Here is a 17,563-nt window from a genome sequence, read left to right on the forward strand (position 1 = left end):
AAAAATCTTTCTCAGCACTTATACCCCCAGCAGGTTTCCCATCAACATGCACTGCGACAGAGGAATACAATACACACTGTGACAGAGGAATACAACACGCACTGTGACAGAGGAATACAACACACACTGTGACAGAGGAATACAACACGCACTGTGACAGAGGAATACAACACACACTGTGACAGAGGAATACAACACGCACTGTGACAGAGGAATACAACACGCACTGTGACCGAGGAATACAATACACACTGTGACAGAGGAATACAATACGCACTGTGACAGAGGAATACAACACGCACTGCGACAGGAATAAAACACGCACTGTGACAGAGGAATACAATATGCATTGTTGCAGAGGAATACAATACCCACTGTGACAGAGGAATACGATACACACTGTGACAGAGGAATACAATACACATTGCGACAGAGGAATACAATACACACTGTGACAGAGGAATACAATACACACTGTGACAGAGGAATACAATACACACTGTTGCAGAGGAATACAATTCACACTGTGACAAAGGAATACAATACGCACCGTGACAGAGGAATACAACACGCACTGCGACAGGAATAAAACACGCACTGTGACAGAGGAATACAATATGCATTGTTGCAGAGGAATACAATACCCACTGTGACAGAGGAATACGATACACACTGTGACAGAGGAATACAATACACACTGCGACAGAGGAATACAATACACACTGTGACAGAGGAATACAATACACACTGTGACAGAGGAATACAATACACACTGTTGCAGAGGAATACAATACACACTGTGACAGAGGAATACAACACACACTGTGACAGAGGAATACAACACGCACTGTGACAGAGGAATACGACACACACTGTGACAGAGGAACACAATACACACTGTGTCAGAGGAATACAACACGCACTGTGACAGAGGAATACAACACACACTGTGACAGGAATACAACACACACTGTGACAGAGGAATGCAACACGCACTGTGACAGAGGAATGCAACACACTGACAGAGGAGTACAACACACACCGTGACAGAGGAACACAATACACACTGTGTCAGAGGAATACAACACACACTGTGACAGAGGAATCCAATACGCACTGTGACTGAGGAATGCAACACGCACTGTGACAGAGGAATGCAACACACACTGTGACAGAGGAATACAACATGCACTGTGACAGAGGAACAGAACACACACTGTGGCAGAGGAATACAATACACACTGCGACAGAGCAATACAACACGCACTGCGACAGAGGAATACAACATGCACTGTGACAGAGGAGCGCAACACACACTGACAGAGGAATAGAACACACACTGTGACAGAGGAATACAACACACTGTGACAGACGAATACGGCACACACTGCGACAGAGGAGTACAACACACTCTGTGACAGAGGAGTACAACACACTCTGTGAGAGGAATACAACACGCACTGTGACAGTGGAATACAATACACTGTGACAGAGGAATACAACACACACTGCGACAGAGGAACACAACACTCACTGCGACAGAGGAATGCAACACACACTGTGACAGAGGAATACAACACACTGCGACAGAGGAATACAACACACTGCGACAGAGGAGTACAACACACTGTGACAGAGGAGTACAACACACATTGTAACAGAGGAATACAACATGCACTGTGACAGAGGAGTACAACACGCACTGTGACAGAAGAATACAACACACACTGTGACAGAGGAATACAGCACGCACTGTCACAGGGGAATACAACACACACTGTGACTCAGGAATACAACACACACTGTGACAGAGGAATACAACACGCACTGTGACAGAGGAATACAATACACACTGCGACAGAGGAATACAATACACACTGCGACAGAGGAATACAACATACACTGTGACAGAGGAATACAACATGCACTGTGACAGAGGAATACAACAAGCACTGTGACAGAGGAATACAATACACTGCGACAGAGGAATAAACACACACTGTGACAGAGGAATACAACACACTCTGTGATAGAGGAATACAATAAGCACTGTGACAGAGGAATACAATACACTGCGACAGAGGAATAAACACACACTGTGACAGAGGAATACAATACACTGCGACAGAGGAATAAACACACACTGTGACAGAGGAATACAACACACTCTGTGACAGAGGAATACAATAAGCACTGTGACAGAGGAATACAGTACACACACTCTGATGGAATTACATGACATTCACTCTGAGGCAAAGCATGACATAAATTTGCAGAGCAATATGACTCACAGTCCGACAGAACATTACGATATCCAGTGCGACATTCTTTCACTGATGGGAAGTGCTTGCTAAGAATTATTTTTTGATCTAATGTAAATTTGTTTTTGTATTTAATATGTTTGTCGAAAAGGATGTAAGCCACTTGGTTAGATGTTTAAAATGTTTAATGCAAACCAGATGACCTTACTTAACCTTGACCTCCATCTGAAAGTGGTTTAAAATAGTAGAATGCCTAATTGTTTATAACAAAATGTTACCTCATTAGATTCTTGGATTTCAAATTTTTTAAATATTAAAACCTTTTAACAACGTGCAAAAAAAAAAATGCAATCTTGTCTTATCACGATTAATTAAAGGAATATCATCTTCTGAATGCCTACTGGTGCAAGAAACTCCAGTCATTGGCCACCCGCTTTGAGCATCACAGCCTATGTGCTGATGGTCCATGAGGTTCTTTGTCACTGGCTTGGACTCAGAGTTAGCTCCATAGTTAACAGATGAGATAAGGGCATGCCTCAACATTTGCCTGCCTCTTACTAACTGTGTTTCACTAATACAGCTCCTGATCTTACTGTTACTGAGAATCTCTATGCTACTTTTTTGAAAAGGCCATATGAAAATATTGTTTTGTTGGGGTTTTTTCCCCAATGTTGCTCCATCTGTGAAATGGGTTTGGAACAAATGTTTGTGGTATTGAATACTGCAATTCCGAGCTGTTCTGTTTTAATTGGGGTGGAGTTTGGTTCACTGGATATAGAAAATGACTGGCAAACACCCAGTTGCCTCTCCATTCATGGCCAGAGTATCTGAATATTTGAGAACCAAGAAAGATTACAACTTCTCTTCCTCCTCATGCTCACATAAAAATAGGGCAAGATTTTAATGGACTCAAAACCCATTCATCAAGACAGTGTTTATATCAGGCCCCAAAAATCCAAATGATGGTGTTTAAGTTTATAATCTTCAGTTGAATGGTTGAGTGAATGGTTTCAAATCCTGATGTCATGCTATGATGTGGAAATGCTGGCGTTGGACTGAGGTGGGCACAATAAGAAGTCTCACAACACCAGGTTAAAGTCCAACAGGTTTATTTGGTAGCACGAGCTTTCGGAGCACTGCTGCTTCGTCAGGTGAGTGCAGAGTTGAGCTCACAAACAGGGCATATATAGACACAGACTCAATTGCAAGATAATAGTTGGAATGCAAGTCTTAACAGGTAATCAAGTCTTTACAGGAACAGACAATGCGAGTGAAGAAACAGTTAAGCACAGGTTAAAGAGGTGTGAATTGTCTCAAGCCAGGACAGTTAGCAAGATTTTGCAAGCCCAGGCAAATCATGGGGGTTACAGATAGTGTGACATGAACCCAATGTCCCGGTTGAGGCCGTCCTCATGTGTGTGGAACTTGGCTATCAGTTTCTGCTCGGCGATTCTGCATTGTGGTGTGACTTTAAGGCTGCCTTGGAGAATGCTTACCCAAAGATCGGAGGCTCAATTGCCCTTGATTGCTGAAGTGTTCCCCGACAGGAAGGGAACAGTCCTGCCTGGTGATTGTCGAGCGGTGTCCATTCATCCATTGTCATAGCGTCCGCATGGTCTCGCCGATGTACCATGCCTTGGGGTGAGGGTAAGCATTCTCCAAGGCGGCCTTCAAGGCACACGACAACGCAGAGTCGCTGAGCAGAGACTGATAGCCAAGTTCCGCACACATGAGGACGGCTGCAACCGGGATCTTGGGTTCATGTCACACTATCTATAACCCCCACAATTTGCCTGGGCTTGCAAAATCTTACTAACTGTTCTGGCTTGAGACAATTCGCATTTCTTTAACCTGTGCTTAACCCTCTCTCCACTTACATTGTCTGCACCTATAAGGACTTGATTACCTGTTAAGACTCGCATTCCAACTATTATCATGCAATTGAGTCTGTGTCTATATATGTCCTGTTTGTGAACCCAACTCTGCACTCACCTGATGCAGGAGCAGCGCTCTGAAAGTCGTGCTACCAAATAAATCTGTTGGACTTTAAACAGGTGTTGTGAGACTTCTTATGATGTCATGCTAAGCAGAAAGATCCAAAGTTTTGATCCTGGTCTGCATTGAATTAGTTAATCTCAGCCATGATAAGAAGCACAGTGGAGGAAAATTAGTTGCGCTTCTTGTTCCTGGTTGACCCCAATCCGGTGACCTTCTGCCCTGCAGTTGGCAAAGGACATAATTGGGCTGATCTGTCATTTACATCCCTCCCCCTCCCACCCCAATGATCACCGTCTTGGCTCAGTCATGAAGATTGGTCACATGGGCAAAGTCCTAAAGGCAACCTGCGCACACAGATTTGTGCCCCAACAGTGGGGAGCGAAGAACATTTGGGAAGACCACTGGGTTAAACAGAGGAAGCCTTCAATTGTCAGCCACAGACAGCCTTAACATAACAGCACTGTCATTTTCCTCTGAACATGGAATGACACCCAATGTTTTAGTTATTGACAGAGTGAAGGGAACATGAGGAGCTAATGCTGAATTGCTGCAATAACTTGGTGTTTCCATCCTTTCTCTGGCATTTCCATGGATTTTCCACTGCAGTCACAGAGGGTAGTCAGGACAATTCCCTGAGAAATGAATTGAATCATAGAATAATAAAGCACAGAAGGAAGCCATGAAGCCTATCATGTCTGTGTTGGCTCTCTGAATTTAAAATTACTTTGTATTAATGTTCTCATTCAGAAAGATGTATATTAATGCCATGTTTCTTTTATTTTCCTTCCTCCATTCCACCCTCCCTCAAACGGAACACCGCAGACTTATGCCATGATGCTTTCATTCTCTGAGAACGCTTCCCTGCATCCATCGTCCCAGAACTCTCTGGATGCTTGGCTAAACATAGCAGGAGCTACACCGGAGTCAGGGACCTTTCATCCAATCAACCACGTATGAGAGAGGGAGCATCAGCAAAGCAAGATGTGGGCCTGGCGTAGTTGGGAAGGGTGGGGGTGTGGTGGTGTAGGGGGCACTGGATGCTGGCACCAAGGGCATGGCTGCTGAAAACTGAAACCCCCCCATTGCCCCCTCCCCCACCACCCCCACCTGCTGAGCTAAAGAGGCCTTACAACATTTTCATTCCTTCGGTCGAAACTGAATTATGTTGCCGACCTTAAATTCCACAAGATATTTATTCCTGTTATATAGTTTTTTTGCACAAATATATAATTGGGGCTGCAGCTTAAAAAAAAAGGAAATAAAATATTAATACACAGGGGCCAGTCAAGCTATGGGAAGAAGGATGTACGTCCCTTGAAAAAGGTATCCTTGCTTGATCATCTATATCCCATCTTACTTTACATCATTGAATTCTATTATAATTTAAATTATTTGTAGAAATAAGCAGGGGAGTCAATTCTGCAATAATGAATCTGTAAATAATAGCCTGCATTCTCTCAATCTCCCTCCCCCACCATCTAAAATATCTCCCTCCTAGGCATTATTTCTCTTCTATAACAAACAGTATTGTGTCTTGAACTCTTAGCTGTCATGAGAGTGATTTAAAAATATTAATATAATTATCTAGAGAAGGACCAAATGTTGTGTAATGATGTTGTACAATAACTGTTGAATAGGGAGAGTCGCTTGTGCCAAATAACCTAGGTTGTCCTTCTAGCTGCAGATTCCCAGACAATCAAATTTGTTTCTTTGTTTATTTTGTTTAGTCATAGATATTATTGAATTTCTTCTTGTCCATTAGTGTTTATGTCCTCGCTATTTATTCCTTAGACGATTTCCTTGCAGGCGCCCTGCTTCCAACAAAAAAATAGTCCAAAAATGTGAATTTTTTCTGTTTTTTAATGTAAACATTTTTGTGTGGCATGCATTGTGGTAGTGCCAAACCTTTGAGATGGGAGTTTGGTGGGGGATTTTTTTGAACTCAGTATTTTATTTAAAGAGCAGATCCTGTTGTTAGATTTGATTCTTTACGAGGAAACGAATTAGAAGAATAAGAGAATAGGCTTCAGCGGTTGTGGTTTCCGTGGTAAATAATTATAAAGGAAAATTAAAAGAATAAAGAGACCTTTGCTTTGAAAAAGCTCCTGTAAATACTTGTGTAAAAGCCAGCAATTTCTTTTGTCCCCTGATGTGACTCAAGTTGGTGCTGAATGATTTCACTGATTCCTCTCAGCAACTGTGGAATCAGGTAATCAAGAAGGACACAGGTTCCATGCAATTATTACTTTGCACGATTGTCGGCATGTCCCTTAGTTTCTCCTTTTACTTTGTAATGAACCAAGCCAGCAGTGTAAATGTATTTTTAAAAAAGTGGGTTTTTTGTTCTTTGGAACAGCTGATTAATTAGAGAAATCCTAGTTGTTTGTGGCTGTGACATTCCGTACCTGTTTTTTCAATGTGCCATTCTTCCTTCTTCCCTACACTGTCGCACATACACTCTACCTTTCCTCAGTGACTGAACAGCAATCTGTAAAGGGCCAACCGAATCTTACAGCCTAACTTCCGGAGACAATCTTGCTTCCCAATAGCTTTCCAAGCAGTTTGACAATGCCGTCATGCGAGAGATGAGCACACTTTTGTGTTAGGCAATCCCACCTTGAGATGAGGTACAAATTTAATCCATTTTGTCACAAGTCCATTTCACAGTCTTGGTGGAAAAACCTGATTGAAAGAGATTTAGCACAGCTTCACATGTTCATCCATAAAGAACTCTTCAAATATAGACAGTAAACTTATTCCAACTTATAAATCAAAGAAAAGGTTTAATAAAGAAACTTCATTACTCCAAACTTGAGGTCTCACCCTGGGCCAATCCAAGCAAAAAAACAACAATTCCCAACAGGTCCTTATTTATACTGAGTCAGCTGATCATCACATCATTCTGTCATTGGTTACATGGTTTACTGGGTCAGCTGACCCTTACAGCTTGGTCACATTACAACAGCTACAATGTTATCACCGATTACATTCTAACATCACATGTAATAAAGAAGCAACTATACACCATTACAGTCTCATTCTACAGCCATTCCCTGGTTACACTGCACATATATTAATTATGACTGTTTAATATAATTCAGTTCTCAGCTTCCCTTCTCTAAGAACCATTTAGCAGAATAAGCTGTTACAGCTGTTCTACTATTTGGTGTAAATGGACAATCATTGAATTTTAACTGTGCCACTGACTAGAATTAGATAAACTGATGGGAGAATTGTCCTCATCAGCATTTGAGGTACATGAAACAAAACAGCAGTGTCACCCTGTTCAACTGTACCCCACATCTTAATTTATTTCAGCTTCCAGATTTGTGAAGATTACTTTGCTCAAGCATCTGATCTTAAAGGCACTGACTTTTTCTAGGCATGGATATAATTTACCAACCACTTACTCCCAAAAAGCCATTCTTCACGTCCAACTCTAGATGGCGAATATCTTCAAGGAGAAGAACGAGCTAACCCTGATCCCACCCTATTCATGTCACGCAAGCATTTTTTAGCAAAGGTCATTGTGCGGCAATCAGGAAGGGCACCTTGGTCACATGTTTCTCCCACTCACAAGCCAAGAATACTGTGACTAATTTTAATATCATCCCTACCCACCTGCCATCACCTTCTAAGACCCATTCAGCATATAGGAATGAATATCTACAGCATTCTCCCATTTAGCACTATAATGGCACTAAATACTGTTTTTCCGGATTTCCATGGCTCTCTGAAGTAACAGTGAGCAAGTGGCAAAGCTTCCTTACTGCAATTTTCACCAACATTTTTAAGAACAGCTTTACCATTTAAAAACAAAGGACAAACTGCTCCTGGTAAAAGGACCTGGTTGTCCAAAAACTCTGAGGTTCATGATCTCAGGTGTACCCTGTGCGTTACATTGACTAGATGAGTTGTCAAGTTTTCACAGGCTCTGTCCACCTCTTTCACTCTGTTCCACTCTCAGCTCACTCCCAGCTTTACTGCTCATGTTCACCTCCATTCTTCATCTTCACCCTTCTTATCTCAATTTCCATTCCTCATCTTCACCTTCCTTCTCCATCCCAATCTTCAATCCTTATTCCAACCTCTGTTGCTCACTCTTCACTTTCCTTCCTGATCTCAACTCCTATCCCTTCCTCAACCCAATATCTATTCATTACTCTTCATCTTTGTTCCTCAAATTCACCATCATCTTTCCCAAGCTAGTTTCTTCTAATCTTTGGCACATATTTACCAGAATGAAGAGCCATACTTCACAGTCTTGTGCTTTTATCTGATCAAAATACCATGTTCCAGAATAGTAACTACCACTCGCTCACTACAATCATTGAGAAATGTCTCAGATCAAACCATTGTGTTTTCAGTAAATGATTTTGTTTTTTTACCATTGAGAATTGGAGGCTGCTGGTCGGCCAATAGGGGTTTTACACTTATCTCACCACCTGCCCCATTTATTAAGTCTTGTGGAAAGCAACTAGCACTTAGAATGTGAGTTAGCATAAACCAGAAAACATGCACAGGCCCGACGTTCCACTGCAGCATACCTCAAACAGATCATTCCTGTGATACCTCAGGCAGATTATTTTCTTATACTGGGGTCAGGGAACAAAGGGAAGACATAACTTAAGGATTCTGTGATGTGTCTTCCACTGTGAATGTCAGTTGAGATATTTAAGGGGCATGTTTTTTTGCTGTGTCATGCAAAGAAATGTTTGCTTGACAACAATGCTAAAGTTTTGGTGGAGCATCAGCCCTGGACCTCGCATCCCAAGAAAGACTGTAGCTCTCTCTTAGCACAAGGAAGAATGTTCTATTCTCCCACTTGAAAGAGGGTGACCAGCGATAAGTAGCCTTAAAGAAGGCCAAATCCCACAAACACAGTGAGTACTAGATCCAACATGCTGGGTGTTTGATAAAGTAGAGAAACACACCAGCAATAATCGTCACACTTGAAAAGATTTTAGTGATTCACAGTACCAGTTACATTTTGATTAATTGAGGGTACAATTGGTCTTTGGAAAAAGTGTGATATAGGTGATAGCAAATTGACAAGACGTTGTACACTGTACCCAATTTTCATTCCCATTGCCAAAGTCCAATTTCACTCTCATCAGTTTCTTTGCACTTGCCGGTAGGGTGCCTTGTATATTCCAAGATAATCCACAGTTAGCTTCTATCTCCCAGTCACAGGCTGGCCTCTTTAGCTCTTATGTTAACATTGGTGACCTTAATTCTGGACTGTGGACCCTAGAAGTTAATTGCCCTACCAGCAAGGTCTGCTGCTAGCAGACAGTGTGTGTATATAGCACTTTGAGTTTATTTTGACTTGTAAGTAAGTGTTAGTCAATGGATGCATCCAGCCTGGTGACGAAAAGGAGTCCCATGATTACAGGCAGCTTGGCCTTTGTTAGTCTCGCAAGTTTTTAATGATGATGTGATCTCATGTTGGAACCATTCTAGTTTTGATTCTTAATGTGTTGTTTAAAGTTTCTTCTTTTAAAGAATAGTTTCCAATGTTAACTCCAAGAAGGACAGTTGGCACAGATGCACTAAGGGAAGATCGGACAACTTTCCATGAAAATTTCACTGCTCGTAAAGTCAGGCATGTGTCAACCAGAGCACGATGCACTTGCAAATTCCTTGCACTGAAGGCAGCATTAGAAGATGCTCAGTGGTGTAATAGGCAAACTATTGCCCAAGTTCCGGGTATTCCTCTACTTATGCATCAAGTGGACCTTTGTAATCCATTTGGGAAGAGTTCTTATAAGCACAGGGTGTGGAGGAATCACAAATGCTTTCATAAAGAACGCAATTGTGATTCCACTATACTGAGTGCACTAAGAAAATCTTCTCTTGCATGAAGGATCCCTGGTTAAGCATAGGCAGAGTGAGATGGGAGCAGTGACGTAATTCACTGACATCCTTGAGTTTTTCTTTCCAATGTAATTTTGCTGGTTTGTGAGATGGGAAGGGAGAGGGAATAAAAGTGGTCTTCTTACCTGTAATATATATGTATTACTGTCCTATTTCAAGGTCAAAGTTGGAAAGCAGTCCTCTGAGCATGAGAAGCAGACACAAGTTGTGTCACGTGATTTTACCATTGTACTATTTTTTTTTCACATTTGGTCACATGAGCCCTGGTAGGTTCAACATGAAGGAAATAGAAAGCTGAACTGTCTCATCCCCACCCCACTCATCCTTCCCCAGATATGCCTCGATCTGTATCCATGTTCTAGGTTTGTCCTCACACGTCCCAACAAATCATTGCGTGTTTTTTTTCTTGATTTCTATACATTTTAAACTGTGTAGTGTTTAAAAAAAATAGTCATTGTAAGTGGTTAGATTTCATTAACCAGAAAATGTTTAAAGATTACAATGATGGTGCTTGTTTCCTTTCTGTTTGGGTTGTATATTGCTTACAATATGTTTTAAAAAAAATTGTCTTCAACAAAAAAAAGAAAAAAAATGGCTGTGCATGGCTTGTGTTTAGCTGTTGGTGTGTTCTTGTGATGAAAATACTGTAGGGATGCACTTACTTGTATATGTGGTTAGGCATTGTCCAAAGTTAGGAGTCTTTAACTGCCCAGACACAGAAGGGCGCTTTGTTAATAAGCTGAATAGTTTAACACACAAAATACATCAAACACACACATACATACAGACACATACACACACACACACACACACACAGATCTTTGCTTGTGGGAGAGACAAAAGAGTGTAGGAAAATGAAAGTGAGTGATTCACAGAGAAAATAAATCTGTTCGTTTTGATGCTTGTGATACAGTTATTACCTGGAGAAATGAAAAAAAGAAAATCCAACCTGATTCCTATGTTTATGATGTAGAGTAGGAATGTATACCAAATGTAATCTTTCAAAATGCTACAATGAATTTATACACAAGATTGATATGCAATAAACCTGTGTGCTTTTTATATTAAAGGGCTCCAGCGTGTTTTTCGTGGCTGTTAGGACTTGGGTTGTCCGAGGCATTTGAAGAGTTGCTGAAATTATATACCATTCACACAATCTTAACAGAGATTTCAATTTCCATTCCTTTGCCCCTCATTAATAGCTGCAATATTATCCACACTGGTTCAATCTTAGATTCATTGAGCTCCTTGGATCTTAGCAGTACAAAGCAGCAACGTATTATCTTCACTTTGCCTTTGTTACTTCCACACTTTATTTCAATATATTCATGGCCAATCTTCCATCTTCCGCCCTACATAAACTTGAGATCATTCTGAACTCTACTGTCAATATCCCAACAAGAACCTGGCCCTGTTCAGCAATCACCCGATGTTCATTTCCCTACGTTGGTGCCTGGTCCACTCACACTCCAATTTAAAATTCTCATCCTTGTTTTCAAACTGCACCATGACTTTGCCCCTTCCTATCATGTAGAATCCTCCAACATTGGTGAGGTTGTATAAAACATTGGTGAGGCCGAATTTAGAGTACTACATAGATAGCACAGTACAGCACAGAACAGGCCCTTCGGCCCACAATGTTGTGCCGAGCTTTATCTGAAACCAAGATCAGGCTATCCCACTCCCTATCATCCTGGTGTGCTCCATGTGCCTATCCAATAACCGCTTAAATGTTCCTGAAGTGTCTGACTCCACTATCACTGCAGGCAGTCCATTCCACACCCCAACCACTCTCTGCGTAAAGAACCTACCTCTGATACCCTTCCTATATCTCCCACCATGAACCCTATAGTTATGCCCCCTTGTAATAGCTCCATCCACCCGAGGAAATAGTCTTTGAACGTTCACTCTATCTATCCCCTTCATCATTTTATAAACCTCTATTAAGTCTTCCCTCAGCCTCCTCCGCTCCAGAGAGAACAGCCCTCGCTCCCTCAACCTTTCCTCATAAGACCTACCCTCCAAACCAGGCAGCATCCTGGTAAATCTCCTCTGCACTCTTTCCAGCGCTTCCACATCCTTCTTATAGTGAGATGACCAGAACTGCACACAATATTCCAAATGTGGTCTCACCAAGGTCCTGTACAGTTGCAGCATAACCCCACGGCTCTTAAACTCCAACCTCCTGTTAATAAAAGCTAACACACTATAGGCCTTCTTCACAGCTCTATCCACTTGAGTGGCAACCTTTAGAGATCTGTGGATATGGGCCCCAAGATCTCTCTGTTCCTCCTCAGTCTTCAGAACCCTACCTTTGACCCTGAAATCCACATTTAAATTAGTCCTACCAAAATGAATCACCTCACATTTATCAGGGTTAAACTCCATTTGCCATTTTTCAGCCCAGCTTTGCATCCTATCTATGTCTCTTTGCAGCCTACAACAGCCCTCCACCTCATCCACTACTCCACCAATCTTGGTGTCATCAGCAAATTTAGGATCCACCCTTCAGCCCCCTCCTCTAAGTCATTCATAAAAATCACAAAGAGCAGAGGACCAAGCACTGATCCCTGTGGCACTCCGCTAGCAACCTGCCTCCAATTCGAAAATTTTCCATCCACCACCACCCTCTGTCTTCGATCAGACTGTGTGCAGTTTTGGTCACCTAATTACAGGAAGGATATTAATAAGGTTGAAAGAGTGCAGAGAAGGTTTACAAGGATGCTGCCGGGACTTGAGAAACTGAGTTACAGAGAAAGGTTGAATATGTTAGGACTTTATTCCCTGGAGCGTAGAAGAATGAGGGGAGATTTGATAGAGGTATATAAAATTATGATGGGTATAGATAGAGTAAATGCAAGCATGCTTTTTCCACTGAGGCTAGGGGAGAAAATAACTTGAGGACATGGGTTAACGGTGAGGGGGGAAAAGTTTAAAGGGAATATTACGGGGGGGCTTCTTCACACAGAGAGGGGTGGGAGTTTGGAATGAGCTGCCAGATGAGGTGGTGAATACGGGCTCACTTTTAACATTGAAGAAAAACTCTGGTGGATGTGAAATATCTCATGGCATTATTCAAGGAGGAGCAGAGAGGATTCCACCCCCCGCAGTGTCTAGACCAACCAAATAAACTAAATCAAATTAACGAGGGGACCAATTTAAAAGGGCAGCTCCCAAAAGGAGGGGAACCGCCCGAAGCAAAAGACAAAGCATAAAGGAAACTTAAAACATCAGATCAAAATGTGATTAAAGGGGTCAATAATGCACCCTAGTCCCTACGGTGCCCAGCGGGCACGGAAGGCATTAACAGTCCCCTGGGACACTGCATGCTCCCTCTCCAGGCCACAAACGTAGCCATGGTAGCAGGGCAGCTGTGGGTTCGATGACCCCCTCGGTCGCCCAGTGCCTGAACCTGTTTAGACCAATACTTAGGCCTCAACAATCACCCCTCAATTAAAAAAAGACATTGTGTGGTCATTTATCTCGTTGCTGCTCGTGGGGTCGACCACATTCACTTCTGTTTCAGTGACTACATAACACAGCGATTTATTCCATCATGAAGCACCTCGGGATATAATAAAGAGCGGTATCAATACCAGGTTTTCTGTCCTTCTAAGGTAACTTGCCTCATTAGTCAGATGCTTCCAGGTCCTGGTTTGATAAATGTTTTATTATTTGGAGCTGTCAATCTTGTTTACATTCTTCCGCAACTCTACATTGCCCAGGCCCCAGGAAGATCATTCTATGGATGCAGTGGGTTTAATTCCCCTGGCGGTGGACTGACTAGCAACTTCCATGTAAACTTTCTTTGTGCATTATTTTGACACTGTGACTTTGTTTAAAAAGTGGGTTGACGATTGTGTTAACAAAAGAACATTAATGCAAACATGCTAGTCGGTGTACTGCCAGAAGCAGAGTTAAATCCCCTGCTTTAAAAAAAGTTTAAAAAGAGTTAAAGTGCCAACTGCAAGCTTTACCAGTAAGATCAGTGGGTGCCCAGAGGACCCGACAAGGTAGGAATCTCATCAAAGTATTTCAAGCAAGGTCATAAAGCTGCAAATAGTGACTTGCTTCAAACTGTCTTCTGAAGACAGGTTAATATTGGTCCTTTTACCTTACGCTTTTGTTTAATATTGCATGTTTCTGATTGTACGGGGATCAATATGTTCGGGAGCAGTGACAATGGGTATGGACAATAGGAGGTGCAACATGTGAATGTTTAAGAGAATGTTTAAAAGATTGTTTAATGGCTTCTGCCATTGACAATTACTTTGCTTCTAACGCTGTGTACTCTGAAACTGAGCTGCTGCGTTTCCATTTTCAATTCAGAATCCCCAGCACAAAAGTAATTTTTCTGTTGACATAGAAATCCGAATCACCAAAGGACAAAAAGAACCCGATGCTGAAGCCAAGTTTCAGTGAAGAAACGTCCAGGAATACATCTAGCCAGAGTTCAGAGTGAAATTTAAAGTTGAGATAGAATCATAGAATCCCTACAGTGCAGAAGGAGGCCATTCGGCCCATCAAGTCTGCACTGACCACAATCCCACCCGGGCCCTATTCCCTTAACCCCACACATTCACTTTGCTAATCCCCTGACACGAGGGTCAAATTAGCATGGCCAATCAATCTAACCTGCACATCTTTGGAGTGTCATCTTTGCTCTGTGTCAACACTGAGGGGTGTGTATTTTCACTGAATTTCATTCCTTTTACTCCATTACAGTGCTTGAGCATTCACCATTCTGCTCCATACTCTCTCAGTACCCCTATCTTTAGCTTCCTCTCCCTACTTTGGAACCTACTTCATTAACCCTGCTTTCCACGATTCCTCCACTAAAATTTACTGCCTTCTTTGAAGTATCTTGGACATTTATTACATTGTTAATGTCAGTTATTCTCATTGGAGCCCATTCTTGTTTGAAGGTTCCAGTTCCAAAAGTTCAAGTGTATTTCACTGTGTCAAAATGATCAGTCTTCTCTCTTGTACCGAAAGCATTTCCTGAAGAACTTGTAACTCATTAAATACCAAGAGTTTGAACACAGCTCTTGTGTCCGCGGAGGCGCAACCAATGTAGAACCATAGCCTCAACCATAGAATCCCTACAGTGCAGGAAGAGGCCATTCGGCCCATCGAATCTGCACCAACTCTCTGAAAGAGCATCCCACCCAGGCTCACCCCCTGCCCTATTCCTGTGCACTTGCTATGGCTAATCCACCTAACCTACACATCCTTGGACTGTGGGAGGAAACCGGAACACCCAGAAGAAACCCACACAGACACAGGGAGAAAGTGCAAACTCCACACAGTCATCCAAGCTGGAATTGAACCTGGATCCCTGGCGTTGTGAGGCAGCAGTGCTAACCACTGTGCCACCCTTTATCTTCCACATCCTTGGAAAAAGGATGAAGAAAACTTAATCCTGTGATAGAATGAGGTAGCCAAATGGATACAAAATTGGCTTCATGACAGAAGCCAGAGGGTGGTTGTAGAGGGTTATTTTTCAAACTGGAGGCCTGTGACCAGAGGTGTGCCTAAGGAATCGGTGCTGGATCCACTGTTATTTGTCATTTATATTAATGATTTGGATGAGAATTTCGGAGGCATGGTTAGTAAGTTTGCAGATGACACCAAGACTGGTGTCATAGTGGACAGTGAAGAAGGTTATCTCGGATTGCAAAGGAATTGATCAATTGGGCCAGTGGGCAGATGGAGTTTAATTTAGATAAATAATGCGAGGTGATGCATTTTGGTAGATCGAACCAGGGCAGGACTTACTCAGTTCATGTTAACTTTGGGGAGAGTTATAGAACAAAGAGATCTAGGGGTACATGTTCATAGCTCCTTGAAGGTGGACAGAGTGGTCAAGAAGGCATTCGGTATGTTTGGTTTCATTGGTCAGAACATTGATTACAGGAGTTGAGACGTCTTGTTGAAGTTGTACAAGACATTGGTAAGTCCACACTTGGAATACAGTGTACAATTCTCATCACCCTATTATAGAAAGTATATTATTAAACTAGAAAGTGTGCAGAAAAGATTTACTAGGATGCTACCGGGACTTGATGGTTTGAGTTATAAGGAAAGGCTGGATAGACTGGGACATTTTTCTCTGGAGCGTAGGAGGCTGAGAGGTGATCTTATAGAGGTCTATAAAATAATGAGGGGCGTAGATCAGCTAGATAGTCAATATCTTTTCCCAAAGATAGAGGAGTTTAACACTAGAAGGCATAGGTTTAAGGTAAGAGGAGAGAGATACAAAAGGGTCCAGAGGGGCAATTTATTTCACACAGAGGATGGTGAGTGTCTGGAACAAGCTGTCAGAGGCAGTAGTAGAGGCGGGTACAATTTTGTCTTTTAAAAAGCGTTTAGACATTTGCATGGGTAAGACGGGTATAGAGGGATATGGGCCAAATGTGGGCAATTGGGACTAGCTTAGTTATTTAAAAAAAAAGGTGGCATGGACAAGTTGGGCCGAAGGGCCTGTTTCCATGCTGTTAACCTCTATGACACTATGACTCTAAGTGATTCCCTATCAGGTGCAACATTCATCCCTTTCTCTCTTTCTCTATCCTTCCCTTCTGTGTATCTTGCGATCTTTCTTATCTCTATTTTACCAATAGCACCATGTCAGAAGTCCTCTGAACTTTCCCATTTTGTTCTAAGTTGTAAGTTTCCTTCTCACAGCATTGTCGCTGACTCAAGACTCATCGCGCTGTCTTCAACTTCATTCCCAGGACTTCTAGAGTTTGGACTTCCTCGCTAAAACTAGCAAGCTTGGTGTCACTTAACCAGCAGATCCCAATTTACTTGATCTTCTCCCCATATCTGTTCATCTGGTACTTTGTGCACTCGTTCTTTCATTTAGGACTCTTAATCTAACAAGAAAGTTCTCGCAATATCTGGCTAAGCAGGTTGAGACTTTGAGTCAAGAGTCAATATGGAGAAGAAGGTGCCAGGTAGCGAGTGGATCCACAGCAGGTCATTATCTGTTTAGCAACTTCAGCTGTTAGTGGGGACAACAGGTGAAACCAAGATTAGGTCCATCCATGATGCCCCTCAGAATTAAATAGACAATGGACACACCCATAGAATCATAGGATCCCTACAGTACAGAAGGAGGCCATTCGGCCCATCAAGTCTGCACCGACCACAATCCCACCCAGGCCCAATTCCCGTAACCCCACACATTTACCTTGCTAATTCCCCTGACACTAAGGGTCAATTTAGCATGGCCAATCAACCTAGCCTGCATATCTTTGGACAGTGAGAGGAAACCGGAGCACCCGGAGGAAACCCACGCAGACACAGGGAGAACGTGCAAACTCCGCACAGACAGTGACCCAAGCCGGGAACCCGTGTCCCTGGCGGTGTGAGGCAGCAGTGCTAACCACTGTGCCACCGTGCCGCCCCAGTCTATATTCAAA

The 17,563-nt window shown here is 42.4% G+C and overlaps 1 protein-coding gene across 1 annotated transcript in view; it reads left to right on the forward strand.

Moving 5' to 3' along the window:
- Positions 1–5,216, forward strand: part of prdm16 (PR domain containing 16) — a 90,657-nt gene extending 85,441 nt beyond the window's left edge. The window contains 1 exon segment of the mRNA XM_078238520.1: positions 5,082–5,216. Coding sequence (XP_078094646.1) covers positions 5,082–5,216 — 135 coding nt within the window.
- Positions 5,217–17,563: the final 12,347 nt, after the last annotated feature.

The sequence above is a fragment of the Mustelus asterias genome, chromosome 22 (genome assembly GCF_964213995.1).
Source record: "Mustelus asterias chromosome 22, sMusAst1.hap1.1, whole genome shotgun sequence".
NCBI lineage: Eukaryota > Metazoa > Chordata > Chondrichthyes > Carcharhiniformes > Triakidae > Mustelus > Mustelus asterias.